General features: G+C 38.5%; 2 protein-coding genes and 1 pseudogene across 4 annotated transcripts; 1 reads left to right on the top strand and 2 right to left on the bottom strand.

Moving 5' to 3' along the window:
- The first annotated feature begins 4,096 nt into the window (after positions 1-4,096).
- LOC147313102 (uncharacterized) lies at positions 4,097-9,010 on the top strand. Its single transcript, XM_086264523.1, has 8 exons — positions 4,097-4,262; positions 5,185-5,319; positions 6,652-6,741; positions 6,845-6,873; positions 7,012-7,059; positions 7,870-7,926; positions 8,491-8,550; positions 8,734-9,010. The coding sequence occupies exons 1-8, from the start codon at positions 4,097-4,099 to the stop codon at positions 8,857-8,859; spliced, it is 711 nt and encodes a 236-aa protein (XP_086120649.1). The 3' UTR covers positions 8,860-9,010.
- Positions 9,011-12,234: 3,224 nt separating this feature from the next.
- LOC147313101 (cytochrome P450 2K1-like) lies at positions 12,235-14,011 on the bottom strand. 2 transcript variants are annotated; one of them, XM_086265053.1, is made up of 4 exons: positions 13,782-14,011; positions 13,433-13,614; positions 12,947-13,088; positions 12,235-12,873 (listed from the first exon to the last, which is right to left on the bottom strand). In XM_086265053.1, the coding sequence occupies exons 1-4, from the start codon at positions 13,867-13,869 to the stop codon at positions 12,686-12,688; spliced, it is 600 nt and encodes a 199-aa protein (XP_086121179.1). In that variant the 5' UTR covers positions 13,870-14,011; the 3' UTR covers positions 12,235-12,685. The 2 variants fall into 2 exon arrangements, with proteins under 2 accessions (XP_086121179.1, XP_086121180.1); XM_086265054.1 differs by lacking the exon at positions 13,782-14,011 and having other exon boundaries at positions 12,237-12,873.
- Positions 13,810-15,255, bottom strand: LOC147313100 (cytochrome P450 2K1-like; annotated as a pseudogene). The gene is made up of 4 exons (XR_015125145.1): positions 14,955-15,255; positions 14,686-14,848; positions 14,453-14,602; positions 13,810-13,923 (listed from the first exon to the last, which is right to left on the bottom strand). The product of XR_015125145.1 is annotated as a cytochrome P450 2K1-like (transcript).
- Between the last annotated feature and the right edge of the window lie 3,368 nt (positions 15,256-18,623).

Genomic DNA, 18,623 nt, shown 5'->3' with positions numbered 1-18,623 from the left:
ATGACAACACCACGGGACAGAAGTTTGATACCATCATGGGGAGGCTCGCGGTTCTCCAATGGGAGATTGAGAGACCAGTGTCGGAGTGTTAAGAACAGCTTTGAAATTCTCCTGAGCTGCTCGCATAAAAGAAAAATCAACAACATCAACATGCGGACACCACGGCGCCAGCTGCACGGGTCCAAGGCTGGAGCCGAACAAAAACTCCCTGATAACAACTGTGTGATGACTATTCTTCCCATCCCATGCAAGGCCACATGGGTTGGCTAGTAGACTGTTTACTTAGCCTGATAGGGTGAAGGACACTGTCTCAGCTGAACTATGGACACGCACACACATACACTTACACTGATAAGCACTCACACATCCCCCCTCCCCTTCCAATGCCTTCGATGCTTGTTGCCTCCTGGGAACACGAGGCGGGTCTGGGCCCGTGCTGGTGAGTCGGCGCAGTGGCAGGATGGCTGCTGTGTTGCCTGGGATTACTCCTTATCCCCTACCCAACCCTGTTGCTGGTCATGTGCTCTATAATGTTGTACTGTGGACATTTATGTGCTTTCTGTGCAGAGGAGTTTTTTTGTTTCCTGTTCACATGCTGTCCTCCTGTAGCCCAGCATGAGTAGAGGTCTCTTTTTTTCCTCTTGTACTTTTCCCATTGTAGTGTACATTTCAGTGTTTTTTTCTGCAATGCAACCGTTCTCTGACTTGTATCCCCATGTGATGTCTGTGTTGTGTGTGTAAGGTCGGGGGGCGGGTTCATTTCACTGCAGGGCAACCTGCATGTGGCGAATAAATTTGAACTTGAACTTTTTATTTTACCCAGATTAAAAAAATAAATTAGAAATACATTATACATGTAAGTTATAGTATTTTATATATAAATGTATCTGTCCACTGGTTAATCACATAACTATGTGGGGGCAGAGACCTCACACCACAAACATACTCCCAACCTAGTATATGACTGTGTTGTGTATTATTATACATCATTGATTGATTTATTTTTAATTTATCATGTTTACAAATGTCAAGTAGTCACAGTACAAATGAGACCACATCATTTTACATGTTTAAACAAGGAAGGTTTATTAATTAATATTCAGATAGACATAACATTATTTTGTTTATATGTGATATTTTAAAAGAAGCTGTCAACTTAGATCTGTAGAGTGAACAATCATAATGAAAAAGTTGATTTTAATTTATAGACGCAAGCCGCACTTCATATTTCTGACCACCAGATGCTACTAAAGAAGACTGTGTTCAAAGGTTTAGAGTAATGAGCCCCTTTTGAATACACACTTCAATCCTTCAGAAAGCTTCATTTGCCCACCACTAGCTGCCCGTCCCTGAGACTGGTTCTGCTGGAGGATTGAGCATTCATCAAGACTGTTAAAGGGATGCTTTTCCCTTCCCACTGTCGCTAAGTGTTTGCTTATAGGGGGTCATCTGATTATTAAGGTTTCCTTTTGATATTGTAGGGTCTTTATCTTCAGGTGACTGTTGTGAATTGGCACTATATACATAAAACTGACATGAACTGTATTATACAGACACAGTGTGAGACCAGATCAGATGACAAGGATATTCTGCTGTTGTGGATCCTTGTACCAATGTCTAAACACAATGCACACACACACACACACACACACACACACACACACACACACACACACACACACACACACACACACACACACACACACACACAAACATGTACAAAGCCTCTAGCAAATATTATATTTAGAGTTTAGCAACATTTTTTTTGCATTTAAATTTAATAAGTCTCACAAAATAATAATAGATCAGTTAGGACTGACATCATTGTTTTGATCACACCTGATGAATATCTTGTGATTTGTGACCACACTTGCCTGAGTGCTTCTCAGTTCTCAGAAAAACAGAAGCGGCATCATTTGTCACACCTCTAAAATAGTATCAGCATTGCCAAGTATCAAACATCCAAAAAATGGTAACTAAACAATGAAGTAAAATAATATGATTGACATAGACTCTTACAGCAGAAGCACAGTTTTGTAATGCTGTCTAATTATCAGAATCTGTGTGTTCATAGTCTGAGGCTGCAAATATAATTGCAATATGTCCACACAAAATATGCATGATTCCCATCTCCTAAAGTCAACTGTCGACACATTACGTAAGTGCATGTGGATGTACTATGTTTCAGAACATTTTAAATAAAAATGTTGTTTTTGTCTTTGGTTATGAATCAAATCTGAAAGAGATACTATGAGCTTACCTACCTTAAAATAAACAACACTATAGTCTCATGGGGAGGAGACATTAACCACAGGAAGTAGATACCACATTTCTGCTCATGACAGAGTGCAACAGAAACCTTTGAGAGATGCTAGACTGAGAACAGGAGATAAAAGAAGAAAAAGCTGATAATTTGGAGCAAAGATTTTTAATATCTTTCTATTTTAGATTTTTTTTTTTACTTAAAGGTAAGGAAACAAATATATAACATATATTTAAACAACAATCAAAAACTTGTATTTATATTACAGTTTACTTTGTAAAGTATTAATTACTGACAGAAAGTGTTGTGTTTGCTGTTTCCTCAACAGCAGCACCTGGAAGAAATTAAATTTATTGTCATAGTTGGAGGTGAAGTCACTTTACCTTGTGAAAATGGAAAAGATGTTCATGAAAGATGTCACAATAATACCTGGCTCTAATTGATTAGAGAAACAATAAAACAATAATGCTGCTGTAACACAGGAATTTAGCACCGGCTGCCAAAGATGCCACAGCTAAATAAAGCAGCGCGGGTGTTACAGAAAACCTTTCTCACGTTATAAAAGGACAAAGGTGAAGATGATGGTCATTATGACTACAGACAGTCATCAGACCATCAGGTCAGAGGTCAACATTTAATTTTATTTTATTTATACAGCGCCAAATCACAACAACAGTCGCCTCAAGGCGCTTTATATTGTAAGGTAGACCCTACAATAACACTTACAGAGAGAAACCCAACAATCATATGACCCCTTATGAGCAAGCACTTTGGTGACAGTGGGAAGGAAAAACTCCCTTTTAACACGAAGAAACCAGAACCAGGGAGGGGCGGCCATCTGCTGCGACTGGTTGGAATGAGAGAAGGAGGACAGGATGAAAGACATGCTGTGGAAAATAGGGAGAGATTAATAACAAGTATGATTCAATGCAGAGAGGTCTATTAACACAGTGAGTGAGAAAGGTGACTGAAGAAGTAGTGACATGACATGATATTTTAAATCTTCACATAGTACTTCCATTGTGTTGGTAATACATACAACACTAAGTAACAATCTTAGTTTCTAAGTTTATAAGGCTGTTTGGCAATTTTCAACCAATAAATTATTAGTTGACCTTTGTAATGGGGAAAATTTTGGTTTATCCTCATATTTAGATATAAGCATGCAGATGGCAGCGCAGTGGCAAAAGCCCTCCTATCAGAGATCATCTCCAGATGGGGTATCCTGGAGAAAATCACAAGTGATGATGGCACCCATTTTGTAAATCAGGCACTGAAAGAAATCAGTGTGAGAGTGGGGTTTAGATTACAAACACATTGTGCATGGAGGGGCTGTAGAAATAGCGAAAGACTCCTTGAAAACCTCCAGCACACCTCAGTCCCTATGAAGAGTTGTATGGATGAGCTGCCAGAATGGGGGCTGAAACCCCAAAGTGGACAGGCGTGTCTACAGAGCTATGTAACAGTGAACTGATTGTGTATTGTCAAAATCTCCCCAAGACTCTCTCGCAGATACACCAGACAGTGAAGGCAGTCCCTCCCAGAATGGCAGAGGAACCCCTGCACCCTTTCAAGTCAGGTGACTGGTTGCTGGTGAAAGGCGTAAGAAGGAAACACTCGAAGGCAAAACGCTGGTTGGGCCCATTCCAATTCCTGCTGACCACACAGACAGCAGTGAAGGTCGCGGAAAGAGGCAAGTTGATCCACGTCAGCCATTGTAAGCTCTTCACAGGAGAATTGCCTGTGACACAGAAAGTACAACCAGACAAAACACATTGGGCAGAATAATCCTCGCACCTCATCCAGGTAGTAGGCTACCCTCTACCTGCAATGATGTGCCAAACCGAGAAGCAGCCCTTGTACTATTCACAGGGCTGCCTTGTGGTCGAGCCTCTGGGGAGACCTGCAGCTGAAGACCTGCAGCTGAACACCATGCCAAAGCCCAGAGACATCCGTACAATAGGAGGAACTGCCAACAAGCAGAGAGACAAATCTCTAAGTATGGCGGATGCCTTGAACTACACTATGTATACTCAACCACTCAAGATTTAAGTTTTGATCTGTGTAATGTGATTAATTGTAAGGGAAAGGGTGACAGTTGGAGAGGGTATGATTTGTATTTGTGTAGGCCACCAAGGGGATGGCCCGAACCTGGAGACCGAAGCTGGTGCAGTAGCTGGGACGATGTGTGGTCTCACTTGCAACCAAATTATTGGGGCCCAAACAAGGTACGAAATCTGCGCTTTTCTCATTAAAGAGAGGCCGGGTGGGACTGGGACCAGATCCAACCCCTTGCTATTGACCATAAATGGTCTGAAACAAAATCCCTGGTCCATCGCATATTCAGGACGATGTTATGATCTGTCTGAAGACTCATTTTACATGATTATCAGAGTAGACCAGGCAGGCACAGATAGCATGGGGATAATTAAGGTAGTTCTTCACTCTAAGGCGGAAACTGTCGGTGGGGGTTACATTCCAGTCAACGGCACTTCAGCACCACAAAGATTAAGGGGTGAATGTCACGGATTTGGCCTACGAGACCTCCAGAGACCTATTTGTGAGGTATGTAAACATATCCTCACCAGAGGACATGATACAGGTAGAAACAGGGTACATAGATAAAAACACCTGGCTGGATTGGATAACATACACAGCCAGTACAAACAACATGATAGAGTGTGTGGCCTGCTCTACAGCGCGCCCCACACTGTTCACTGTGACTGCCCCTTTATTGTTCAGGGAGGACAGGCCAGGATTTGACTGCATGTTACAGCTCCACATGAAGGAGGAGGTGGGTCATGACTAACAAATTTTAAGTGCACTTTTCCCAGTAGTCAGGAAGGGTGTCACTCCTCCTCTGTTTTCCCCAAGGGCCGGAAATTACACCTGTTTAACCAGGGTAAGTGTCACCCCTATAGGAAACTCAGACGCTGCATGGTGCAATGAGGTCATAGATGTCACTGAATGGGCAAATATGAGCAGCATTAATGTTGCTCGTGCTGACCGCTCCTGGTGGTGTGGAGACAAGACCGTGAGAGACACTCTGCCCAGTGGTTGGTCAGGAACTTGTACTATTGTGAGATTAGCGCTCCCTATAGTGTTAATGGGATCTCATGCTACTGCAGAGACCGTTGTGAGTAGAACTGGTAGAACCATGTCAGAAGATTCTGATTTGACTAAAAACTCTCCAACTTACATAGATGCTATAGGCGTCCCTAGAGGTGTCCCTGATGCATACAAATTAGTTATTTCTTAGATGAAGGATGTGTGTGTGTGTCAATATGTCCTGGTGAAAAATGCTTAGCTATGCTTAATGATGTTTCAATATGTTATCTGCTAAATGTTAGATCGTAGAGGGACAAATTCTAGGAGGTTCCTGAAGCAATGTTAGTGGAAAGTCTTCCCTGCCCAGCAATAACCCAGGTGGGACGAAGTAAGCCCTTGTAGCTAAAAGATAGAGGGATAGCATTTTACATTTCCAATAAGTAGGATTGTGGGTTTGTGACTTACACGCAATTTAAAATTAGTTAGATATGACAGTGTGGTTGAACCTGATGCTTATTTTTGTCATGTGTATGGCACGCAAACAGAGCTGACATTAACCACAATGTCATCAAAACACCTCCTACCCTAGTACCCTAGTTCGCTTTCCTGACCTCAACAGACTGTTCTCTCTGTTGAGGTCAGGAAAGCGATTCCGCTCCCTGAAGACCAACACAGAGAGACTGAGGAGGAGCTTCTTCCCGCAGGCGATACGGTCTCTCAATCACACCACCACACAGTACTGACCCACACATATGGTTCTTACACACACACTGGACTTTCTGGACTTTGGTTTTGCACAACACTGGTCACTATATTCTTCATTTCCGGTTAATACTTGTACAGCTGCTGTTATTGTGTATATATTTATTTAGATTTAGATTTCTTCATACATTCTTATATAGTTCTATATTGTGTATTGTGTATTTTGTTGTACAGTTATTTTATTTTCAACTTTAATTTATATATTTATCTTTATCTTATTCTTCCCAGTTAAATTTACCCTTCATTCTAATTTGTGTTGTACAGTTATTTCATTTTTAACCTTAATTTATATTTTATTCCTTCCTAGTTAAATTTACCCTTTTTAATTTTTCATATTTATTTCCTATCTTATTCATAGCCTTTTCCTTTTTTGTTCTCTTTAGGTCACGAGCAGTTGTCCAAGCATTTCACTACATATCGTACTGTGTATGACTGTGTACGTGACAAATAAAAATTTGAATTTGAATTTGAGTTCTCAGAAAAAAATAATCTCATGACCACAGTTCTGGTTTAATAAATACATAGTATTGTAATTAATAGCTATATTTTGTTAATTTCTGAATAAAATTTTTTTCCAGTTCAAACCAAACACATGCTGATCATTTTAGCAGGTGGTTTTCTAGTACTCTTCATAATCCTGGCACTCATTGGATGGAAGAGAAATAAAAGTGAGAACACCACATTTATATTTGAGAAACACAAATATTTTTTTTAAATAAAGTTGTTGGACTTAAATTGTTGTTGTTGGAATTCCCTATTTTGTCTCTTTAGGGAACAAAACACAGAAGAGTGATGAAATTGTGAGTTTTAAACTGAATAGTCAAAGATGTTTATACAGCGAGGACTTCTATAGTTAATTTCTCTGTGGCTATAACATCACTTTATTTTAAGTATCAGTGGTTTAAATGAAAAATATCTAACAACCTCTATTTGTTCAGGAACTGAGCATGAATTACTGCGGTATACCACAAACCAGTCAGAAGGGGGTGAGATCACACACCAGTGCAAATTACACCTGTTTCATATTTTACTTATGATATATTTATCCTCTAACACACACACACACACACACACACACACACACACACACACACACTATACACTGAACCAATTATTAAAAGTAATGGTACTCATTACATTTCCATTTTCCTTAGTGTCAGGGGTAGATGGTTGGGTGTCCAGATACAAAGAATAATAATAATGGACTGGATTTATATAGCGCTTTTCAAGGCACCCAAAGTGCTTTACAATGCCACTATTCATTCACACACTGGTGGAGGCAAGCTACAGCTGTAGCCACAGCAGCACTGGGGCAGATTGACACCAGAGGGGCCGATGGCACCAGCACCAGAGGTGCCTCTGGCCAACACCAGAGGCACCATTGGCCCCTCTGGCCAACACCAGTAGGCGGTAGGGTAAAGTGTCTTGCTCAAGGACACAACGACCAGGATAGAGAGCCCGGGGATCAAACCAGCGACCTTCCAGTTACAGATGCACTTCCCAACCCCCTGAGCCACGGTCGCCCCTTACAAATTCCTTATAAATGTTTATAAGGAATTTGAAATCTATATAAAACTGACATCAAAAGACATTTGTTGCCTAAATGCAACTTCACAAAAAATGCAAATGATTAAAAAAATGTGTCACCTTTTTTGAATGGTGTTGGAGTAAAAGTACAAAATAGTTTGAAAATGGTAAAAAAGTATATACTATAAATGTACCTCTAGAAATTAAGTAATGAGGTGTATTTGAGTATTTATGTTCATTTTCTATATTTTTCTGACTTTACTGCGTAGGCTGATCCTGCTTACTATCATACCATTGGTAACAGAAACAAGACCTACAAAGCCCCAGTAAGCTGTCTCACTGGTTATACTTAATGTTAGTTTTGTTGCATGAAGACAAATTTCAACAATTAGAATTTGCTGTGTATAATTGTGTTGAATGAAAAAAAACTTACATTATGCGTTAGGATTTGTGTGTGTGTGTGTGTGTGTGTGTGTGTGTGTGTGTGTGTGTGTGTGTGTGTGTGTAAAACCCCTACAGCAGATTAAATCAAAGCATCAAGGGTGCAATGAACAAAAATAACACATCTCACACATGTTTGAAATTCATGAAGAACAAAAAAAGTATAAAAAGCAATGACTTCACCAGTCTGGTCTATTCAACTATTAAACTAGACTAGTTTATTGTCTCAAAAAAAAAATCAAAATTTTTTAAGTATGTCCCTCTAAAATAAATAATAGATAATATCTATCTGCAATCATTACTTTTGAGATTTAAATGTCTGTAAATTCAATCTAGAAATCTTTCTGAATCTGCACACTAGGAAATACTAAAAGAAGGCACAGGTTAATCACAAGAAATTTGATATCAAAAATATTAACATATCACCTCTGGTTATTTTTAATGTCTAGGCTAATCCTGCAGTTGATGTTTCCTATTCCTCCATCAAAAAGTCCAGGAATAAAACCCAGGTAAGTACCAGTATTGATCAAGAACAAATCACAGCAGCAAAAATTTTGTATAGATATTTTTTTTATTTCTGATGACTGAAAAATTATGCAGTTTTTTTATGTGTGTATTTATTATGTATTTATGTGTGTGTGTGTGTGTGTGTGTGTGTGTGTGTGTGTGTGCTGCTTTCCTATATTTTACAGGTTCAGAGTAATGACCATAAAGATGATGCACTGACTTTCTCCACCTTTGGCAAAGCCTCCAATAATGATAACAGGATCTACATGAACATGAAAAGCATACAAAAATCCAGGGGCAGTTATTTTTAATGATCAGAATATGCTTTATATTATTTGATATTACTGTGATGATCATTTAGGAACCTACATAAATCCTTTTTTTCCCTAAATGATTCATAAAGACAAATTTCAAAAATCAAAACAAAAAACAACAACTTATAATTGTAACATTTTTTCTTTTTCGGACATCTTATGTTTAATAAAAAAAATGAGATATTTTCTGTCAATTTACTTTGCGTGATCTGAATTCCAAACTTTGCTAACAGCCAAAACATTTTACACTTTTAATTTTTTTGCTATATTTTGAATAAATACTTATATTAATCAGTGGCAGGGCGTGGCCTGCAGTGCCGCTGCAAGAGAGGTGGTCACACCTGAGCGTCATCCACAATCACGCCTCGCTGCCTTAAAGTCTGTGCTGTCTCTGCTGTTGTGTTATGTGTCGGGCTGTGTGCTGGAAAGCTAAACCCAGCTGCATGTGTACAGCAACGTGTGTGAAATTGATCAACAAAGAGAAACTGTAAAACATGTTCATGCAAACATCGTCGGGTCTGCCGTGATATCTTTACAATAGGACTTCTGCTCCTGAACCTCTGCGCACAGCTTCTGCAGACTGGGGCTGTACAATGTCACTTTCATCTTTACGCAGGACTGTAAGCTGTTGTTTGTAAGGCATGAGCGGTTTTTGTTTTTATCATTGTTCATGGTGGGGAATAGCTGCTCAAACACGTATGTGGATCCGAAGATCGACAATCCACAAATTAGGCATACTGTTAGGCAGCTCTCGTCAGAAGTAAATAAATCTGCACAGGCATCATTACATCTTCTATTTTCTTCAGATATTTTCCTTTTCTTTTTTTTTACATTTCTCCATACTTGGCCTACCTGGGGTTGAAAGTCTCAATAAATGCACGGCGGGTTTCGGCTGGTATACCGGCTTCCACGAGTGTGACTCTTACTTTGAGCAACGAAAAATAATAAAATATAATTTTATTTTTATATTTCAAGATCATGATAATCCTTCAATTTAGAACTACAAGTTAAAAAAGAACTAACACAAATAAAATACAATTCAGCTAAATACTTTTACAATTTATTCTCCCTAACCACAGGGCCACAGCATAAAGACTAAAGAGCCGCAGGTTGCCCACCCCTGGGCTAGGCAATGGTACTATCATGGCCTCTGTATGCCATGGCCCAAGCGATATATTCAGAGAACCCTTATTTTTTTGTGAAATACTTCCACCCTATTGAAGCAGGAAGTAAAACGGTGGGGCTCACTAGAAGTGAGAGAGCACATGGTACAGCAGGATGCTTATAATACATGATGGAAGAACAGCAGCACAAACTTCTCAGTCTGAGAGTTGTTTAGTTAACTGGATAAACTGGTTTAGATACAAAGAGGGAGGGCAGCATAGGCTCCCTGTGCCACGACTGAAAGAGCTGAACCCCAAGATGGACCTAGAAAGCAGATAAAGACCGAGATGCAGTTGATGTGCACAGCGTTTATTTACAATACCAAGGTAAACAGTGGAAGATTGCAACATGCGACTATTTACAACAGTGAGAGACTGTGGAGATATTTACAAGAATGTGACAGGAAGTGCAACAGTGAACAAAACTAGAGAATAAACAAATACATGGGAATCAATGGCTGAGAACGATTGAGGCACTATTTACATACACTATTACAAGGAACATGAAGTGCTATATACACACGCTGTGACTATAACCCTGAATAGGAAACAAGACACTAAATCTACATCAGGGCTGGGAATGGAGGCTGTGGGCTAGAGACAGAGTTAGAACCTGAGGGGACAGAGGTAATGAGCTGGTGTACAGGGTCATTGATGGCAGGTAGGGATGGGTATTGTTTCGGTTTTATCCGATACCAGTACCAAACCGGTACTTTTGAAACGGTGCCGGTGCTTAAACGGTGCTCGAACTGGTGTTTTAAAGAATGGAGAACACAAACTTTGTCCAAAAACCTCTCATAGTTAGCTGTTTTTTTTTGTAAAAAGATAACAATATTAGCCTTGCAGTTATAGGGCATATATTGTATCACTCTTGGCTGGAAGCAGTGCTTAAACACTGGAAAAAACACCAACTTTGTCCAAAAACCTCTCATGTTTAGCTGTTTCCCACTTTTTCTTTGGTCATCGTTTTAGAGTACCTCTGAGGAAGACTAAAAGACTCCAGGTTTCTTTTATCCCTACTGCATCTTGTCTCCTTAATGGCAAATAACCGTCCTTGGACTTTCTATCACTACTATTGTCATTATTATTTTATATTATTGTTCTGTTTACTTTTATCCTGCTGCCAAGCTAATCTTCTTTGTCTGTTTTCTGATACATACAGGTTTATGAGTGTAAATGTGCTTTGCTTGATTTCAGCAATTTTGACAATTGATTCAAATTGTAGATACCGAATAAAAATAAAACTATTTAAGACCAGTGTTGGTCAAGTGACTTGAAAAAAGTAATCAGTAACTAATTACTGATTACTTCCCCAAAAAAGTAATCCCATTATTTTACTGATTACTTATTTTCAAAAGTAATAATTACTTAGTTACTTTTTAAAAACACGATTTACAACCTGAATAGGTGATAAAGCGATAGATCTTTCAGCCCAATTCTACTTTTTCTGCATAATCCATCATACAAAATGTAATCAAATGGAAAAGTCTCTTTTTAAAACTTGTTTTATCAGTTTTAATCTTTTATCTTTATGCATCAATCAAAAATGTAATTATATGCAACATTCTCTGACTGGAAGAAATTTGTTTAATATTTAAACCTATTTTCTGCAGATTCCAGCAAATAAAATAAAATATTTTTTGTGTCTACACTCAGTCTTTCAAATAGATGCAAGTAAAACCCAGCAGAAAATAAATAAAGTCAAAGACTAGTGGTCCTGTTGCTCTATTTTCACCTGTAAAGCAGGAGTGGGGTAGGCGGAGGTTTACCCTGGTGCAGGTGTGCCGCAGCAGTCAGTTGAAGAATCCGCGAGTTTCTTTGTGAGTTTCCCATTACGTCGTAGCGCACTCGGTGCTTGCTTGGAAGTTTAGGAATTTTTTTTTTCCGCTGTAAAAAGACGTTTTCTTCCCACGCACAACGGACACTAATGTTTTTGTCACTTTTTATGGAATCAAACTCAAAATAAGGTCAGTACTTCCACGCTCACCCAGACATGGCTGACCAACAATGCTAACAATAATAATATTGTTTTGTCAACCCACCTGTAAACCTCTACAGCATTGTGGGTATTTGCTAAGAAAAGTGAAGGAGTCCTCCTTTGGGAAGGATACACACAGCGTTGTCTGGACAGTTTGAATTATCAAAATGATCTAGAGAGGGCAGTAATGGGTATGACGTACACTGTTGCAGCATTTGATCTTTATTGTGGAGAAAAACCTTTAACATGTTACATCTTTATGAGCAAGGGAGAAAATGATACATGTGCTGGTGTAGCATTTTTAGATAATCAAAACATTCTGCCTTTATTGTCAGTCAAAACTTTACAGACAGCTACTCAGAGACTATTCTAAAGCAAACAGGCAAATGTGACATCTTTACCTACATGAGACTGGGCTAATAAAATTACCTTGAAACAAAAAGGAACAAATGAACTAAACATTTTGTAAATCAGTGACTCTGAAATAAAGGACACAGAAGGCAATATTCTGAAAAAAAATTAGGCTGATTTATTTTCACAGGGCATACAAACGGGAAACAGCAAATAATTTGTGAATCGAAGGGCTGAGAGTAATGCCCACAACTGGGGTCAGATCATTTTGGAATAAACTGAGGTGAATCTTTTAACCAGGAGACATATATTTTTAGAGAACATCTGTTCCTCACATTCTGGAAACAGCACACAGTTTGTGAGGTGAAGGGCTGAGAGTAATGCCCACAGCTGGAGTGAGATCCAATTCATCCTCTGAAACTCCAGGTGCAGGTGTGAAACGAAAACACTGTAGGAGGGTGGTGAAGAAGAGGAAGAGCTCCATCCTGGCCAGACTCTCTCCGAGGCAAATCCTGCGACCTGCAAGAGATGAATAATAATCAATTGTCCTGTGAAGAGATGTACCTCAGTGGTAATGGCTGAGCTCACAAACCTGCAGAAAATGGAATGAAGGCATCTCGCTTGACAAACTTTTTCTCTTTGTCCAAGAAATGAGCAGGATAAAAGCTGTGAGGCCTCTCCCACTCACTTGGATCATGCAGGACAGATGTCAAGAGAGGAAACACTGTGGTTCCCTGCAGATAACAGCTGATTTCAGAGATGCACAAAGTACAAAACGTACTAAGACAACACATAAAAACAGCACATACTTTTGATTTGGATTCAGTTTCAAACTTTCCCGTATTCCTGTGATTGCCCGTCCAAGATGGCATCAAGCTTCTGTTTTGTGCACTCAGTAAACTGATAACAACTGTTCCCACTCATTTTTACTCTTTTTGTCTGCATTTGTGTTTTTTGTAGCTTTACAACTTTGGCACTTCAACTCAGAGTTGACACAGGATGTGGGATGTAGTTACATTATTTCAAAACTTACTGGCTCAGTGCCAGGCAGCTTTGAATAGATAGCAATTAGTCTTACCTTCTCGATAAAGTGACCCTGAAAAGTGATGTCTCGGGTGGTTTTGTGAGGAAGTGCAGTGGGGGCGATGCTGCTCAGTCTCTGTGTCTCATGGATGACGGCGTCAGTGAAGGGAAGGTTTTTCCTGTCAGCAACCTGCATCTGTCGGTCTCCTATGACCCTCCTCAGCTCCTGAACCTCATCTAGAGTATGAACAAGAGTAGTGGACACATTTGATCCCTATTAGAGTAACAGTAACACTCCACCATACTCAATAAATGTACGATTATTGTGATATTGCTCTTGTCACATGTGTCATTTGATTTCCAGTAAAAGTGTATTCAAGTTGTGGATTATTTGAGCTCCTCACCCTGTATCTTCGGATATTTGGCCATTAGCAGAAGTCCCCATCTCAGTGTAGTTGATGTTGTCTCAGTGCTGGCAGCAAACAGATTCATGACTGTTATCAGAAGATTATCATCATGGAAGTGACTGTTGGTAATCCCAGATTCCTGCACATAGACATTTAACAGCAAAGTCACTCAAATCATCCTAATCCCAAAATTGGATGGGGGTTGGACAGTAGAAAAAGAAGCATTGTAAATGCTGTTAAAATGTTCTGTGTAGATTTCATGACATAGATGACTGATTTATAATAAGCTACATAATTTCATTAATGTACATATAGTTTGTGTTGAAATGTCTTTATTTGAAATGTACACGTGTAAAGTGTAAGAGCTAGTGTCTCGTGAGAATACCCTTTACGAGAGTACAGAAGACTTTTTTCATGGACTGCGAGGGAGCAGATGTCTCTCATGAAGCCATTTTAAGCTAAAGGTTTACTAAAAGAAAAAGCAACACAAGGACTTAATATATATATATATATATATATATATATATATATATATATATATATATATATATATATATATATAGTATAGTATCAAACGCTTCTCCTGTAGCAAAACAAACACATACAGTCAGTATAAGTAATTGGACCATTAATTCAATTCAGTTCAAACAAATGTGATAAATTTTTACCTTTAAATTTCTTAAATACTTCAATGAGATGTTGACATTCCTCAATTATTTTGTCCTCACATGCTCTCTTGCCCATTCCAAAGTCTCTCAGTTTAGTCAATGCAAAGCATCTCATTTCTCTCCATGAGTCACCATTGGACCACAGAACTCCTGAGAGTGGTCATATTTTAGTTTGACAGTACCAAAATAGAAAAAAAGCTAAAAGATTTTAAGAAATAATATTATTCCTTTACCATGCTCTTTGGTTAATTCATGTGCAATGTTTGTTGGGCTTCTGTCTCCAAACTCTTCATCATAGTCAACAAGTGCCTCCTTCACCGTCCTGTATCCTGCTAGGACCACCACTTTGTTTGGACCCAGATAAACCGTGAAGACTGATCCATATTTCTTGGATGACTAAGAAAAACAGAATATGATCATATTTTCACACACATCAAAGAAACCAACGCTAAAAAGCTGCCTGGAGAACTGTATCTGCAGCATAGTTCAATTACTTTCTCACCTCCAGCAATGTTTTGTAAGGTCCTTTCAGGTCCAACTGTAGCAGGTTCCCCAGCACAGGAAGTGGTCTGGGTCCTGGAGGACCCTTTTGTTTTTTTTTGAGAATTGAAGCTTGGAGTGACGATGAAATAGACAAGGAGGATGACTGTCAGTGCCCCTAACAAGAAGGCAGAACTGAGGGAATGGAGAAATACATCTAATATCCCCATGGCTGTGAAACAAACCATTAGGAGACCTTTTACTTTAGAGCCTCAGTGACTCATCATTTTGGATGAAACACGTCAGCACATCACTTTGGCGGCCAAACTGGAAAGCCAGTACAAGGGGGATAGAATAAACATTGGGAAGCTTCAGTAGTAAAGCAGTAAATCATTACTGAGTAAGGCGGTGTTTCGATCAGTGTCTAAACTTTTCATGTGAATCAGAAAAGTAGGGCTTTGCTTTTTAAAATATTCACAAAATGTTTCTAAAAGTTAAAAAATAAATTCTTAGAAACCATCTCCAGATATCTTATCTTCCTCTGGAGATGGTTCACAGTCCTGAATGGTACTGATGTTACACCCCTGAACAGGAGAAATAATCATATTGAAATGATGAACTGATGCTTCCTCACTGAGAACCTTTACTCAAATGGGGATACTATGATTTCATGTAAGTGGGCAGAGACAAAAGTAGTAGATCTCAGGTGACCTCATTCAGACTTCATAGATCATTGACAAAATGTTGATTCTTAACAATATAAAATTAAATAAACAAATTCAACCCCCTGATTTTAACACAATGAGATTTTAATTTTTTAAAGCAGTTTTTTAACACATGTTGTGAAATATGTCATTTACCTGCATGAACTTTTTGAATAAACAACAGGATCTTTTTTGTTATTTTAACTTGTCACCCTGCTGGCTCTGTTAGAAGGATTAGCCAACACCGTTAGTGCAAAAAAAACTCCAAACAAAAACATGCAGATTAACACGCAGGTGTGTGTGTGTGTGTGTGTGTGTGTGTGTGTGTGTGTGTGTGTGTGTGTGTGTGTGTGTGTGTGCGTGTGTGCTCCAATGATATTTGTCTGGACATTTGGCAAGGATACACACAGCGATGTCTGGACAGTTTGAATTATAGGGCAGGGCCAAATTGGAGGGTGTTTATATAGGTGTTACAGGCCTAAATTCAAAGTTTCAGAAGAAGTCCTTACTATTCACAGTTACCCGATTTTTGTTATCCTCCGTGTATCAAGACAACTCCCCTGGAGTTTGATTTGGTTACTGCACCTGGTGGGTTTTTTTTTTAAGTTGGAAGGTCCCTATATGTGTTTGTCAAAAATTGTGTGTTACACAACAATGGCCTTAAATTTATCTGTATCTATTCTAACTCTATCTATTAAAAGTAAAATACTACTTTCAGTTATGGTAAGCTAATTAAATGACTTAATATATCACAAATACTCCAGTTATGGTTTATTGATGGTTAATTTCAGCATTTTTTTTTTCCTGTATTGTGCTCGTAGAACCCATTTTTTTGTAATTGCCTGTTTTTGTGCACTCTTTAATTCTATACACTTTGTGGAGAGCTTTATTTTGTTAAAGAGGCTTTGGGAATTCTTATGTGTGTATATATCATAGGTTTACGAGTGGTAACCTGTGATGTTGTCACGGTTCTGGGGGGATTTGACCCAGCATTTTGAGTTTATTATGTTTTGGTTTATTTTTTGAATTATGGATTGTTCTTTATGTTTCTCTGGTGCTTTGTTGATTATTATTATAAGCTATGTTTCAGTTATTCTTGTTAAGAGATTAGTTCTTATGTTTGGTTTTTCTCTGAATTATGATTTGCTTGGGTAATGAGTAGTGATTCCTGTTTTATTGTGAAAGTCTTTGTCTTATGTTAGTGTGTGCAGCTTTGTTCCCTGTCTCATCAGCCCTGATCTCTCCCAGCTGTGTCTCCCTCCTGTTGCCCATTCCCTCATTATTACCCTGTGTATTTAAGCCCTGTGTTTTCCCGTGCTCGGTGTCGTGTCGTACCCTCAGATCCTGCCTGTGTGTTCCAGTTAGTGTTTTCATGTTTGGTTTCTGTTTTGTTGGTGCCAGCAATAAAGCTGTGGTTTTCAGTTATATTTCCGTCTCAGAGTCCTGCACTTGGATCCACATCTCCTCCTGCCCGCACACAGAGCACTGACAGATATATTCATTTATCAGGGAAGGGAAGACTTCTGAAGAGCTGGGATTCCTCCTCTCTGATGCCAGAATATTTGTTTTGCACTGCAGCATTTCACACCCACAAGTTTAGTTTCTTCCATGTTTATAAGTATTTTGTATTACTTAGATGCTCTTGGCTGCCATATCTGACCTGCAACCTCACAAGCTAGAAACAGAGTTTACCCCTCTCTCTAGTGCTTCGTCTTTACCTTTCCAAGAATCCCTCATGTCACAGTTTTACTCTACAGTCATTTGAAAGAGAAAGTAAAAAGTCAGCTGTTAAAGCTACTATGCATTATGTAAGTACAAAAATCCATCAGTACATCAAATACGATGGCTCTGAGTGATGAGGTACTTAGTAAATAGCGCAATCAGCAGAAACAACAGTAAAAGAAGAGGTGGAGGAGCAGTAAGTGTCATTGTATTGTATCTTTATTTGTTTCAGACATATAAAACAAAAAACAATATATACACACTACATATATTTTCATTTACAGATACGAATATATATGTAGATATACACACACACACGTATGTGTTCAGATAAACAAAAAAAATATAATGAAATAAAACAAAATCGTCTGACATAATGTAACAATGTTTGGTCTGAAAAGGAGTAGGAAGAAGTATGAACATACTTATTAATTCCTACCCCTGCTCAACATCTTATTGATCCCACATAATTCACCTAATTCCCATCATCACATACTTCACACGATACACGAGGAGAACCTATATAAACTTGGCTACCGTGATTGATATAATTTGGATATAATTTGATATTTTTATACATACAATGGGTGATCATCTTTATCGGTATCATATTCTTCCAAAATCAGTTTTCGAAGTATTTTCATGAACTTACTAATTCCTGAGCATTGCTGTAGATCTATAGTAAAACTATTCCACAGTTTTACCCCATAAATAGTGACACAAAAGGTTTTAACCTTTGACCGTGCTTTAAGAATCCTTAGATTCAATTTCCCCCTCAATTCATAGTCTCCTTCTCTGTCATAGAACATCCTCTGTATATTTCCTGGTAACATATTGTATCTGGCCTTGTACATAATTTTTGCAGTTTTATATTTTATAAGATCCATAAACTTCAGTATTTTTAATTTCAAAAACATGATGTTAGTATGGTCTCTAAATCCTGCTTTATTAATCATCCTGATTGCTTTTTTTTTTAAATTTTACATATTGGTTGAAGTGCAGTTTTATATGTGTTTCCCCAAATTTCCACACAGTATTCCAAATATATATAAGTGAACAATAAAGTACCCGGAGTGATTTGGAAGGCAAAAAATATTTAACTTTACTTAGTACGGAGATGCTTCTTGACAGTTTGGCTTGTATATGCTTTATGTGAGGTTTCCAGTGATACGTACTGTGCTTCAACATAATATTAGGGGTGGGTTTTTATAATCAGTTTATCGATTAAAATCGATTCTGGCTTGGATAACGTAAAATCGATTCAT

Source organism: Aulonocara sp. 'chitande type north' Nkhata Bay, linkage group LG15, assembly GCF_057382095.1.
Source record: "Aulonocara sp. 'chitande type north' Nkhata Bay isolate Kocher_YH1m ecotype deep benthic linkage group LG15, A_spYH_male_GT1.1, whole genome shotgun sequence".
NCBI lineage: Eukaryota > Metazoa > Chordata > Actinopteri > Cichliformes > Cichlidae > Aulonocara > Aulonocara sp. 'chitande type north' Nkhata Bay.
This window is presented reverse-complemented; position numbering and strand designations above follow the sequence as displayed.

What these genes read in the sequence shown, in the direction of transcription:
- LOC147313102 (XM_086264523.1), top strand. Translation starts at nt 4,097, where the DNA reads ATGTGCCAAACCGAGAAGCAGCCCTTGTACTATTCACAGGGCTGCCTT. An exon ending in ACAAGACCTACAAAGCCCCA is followed by an intron (nt 7,927 to 8,490) that starts GTAAGCTGTCTC and finishes TTTAATGTCTAG; the next exon opens with GCTAATCCTGCAGTTGATGT. An exon ending in AGTCCAGGAATAAAACCCAG is followed by an intron (nt 8,551 to 8,733) that starts GTAAGTACCAGT and finishes TATATTTTACAG; the next exon opens with GTTCAGAGTAATGACCATAA.
- LOC147313101 (XM_086265053.1), bottom strand. Translation starts at nt 13,869, where the DNA reads ATGAATCTGTTTGCTGCCAGCACTGAGACAACATCAACTACACTGAGA. An exon ending in CAAATATCCGAAGATACAGG is followed by an intron (nt 13,615 to 13,781) that starts GTGAGGAGCTCA and finishes TTCATACTCTAG; the next exon opens with ATGAGGTTCAGGAGCTGAGG. An exon ending in AGGGTCACTTTATCGAGAAG is followed by an intron (nt 13,089 to 13,432) that starts GTAAGACTAATT and finishes TGTTATCTGCAG; the next exon opens with GGAACCACAGTGTTTCCTCT.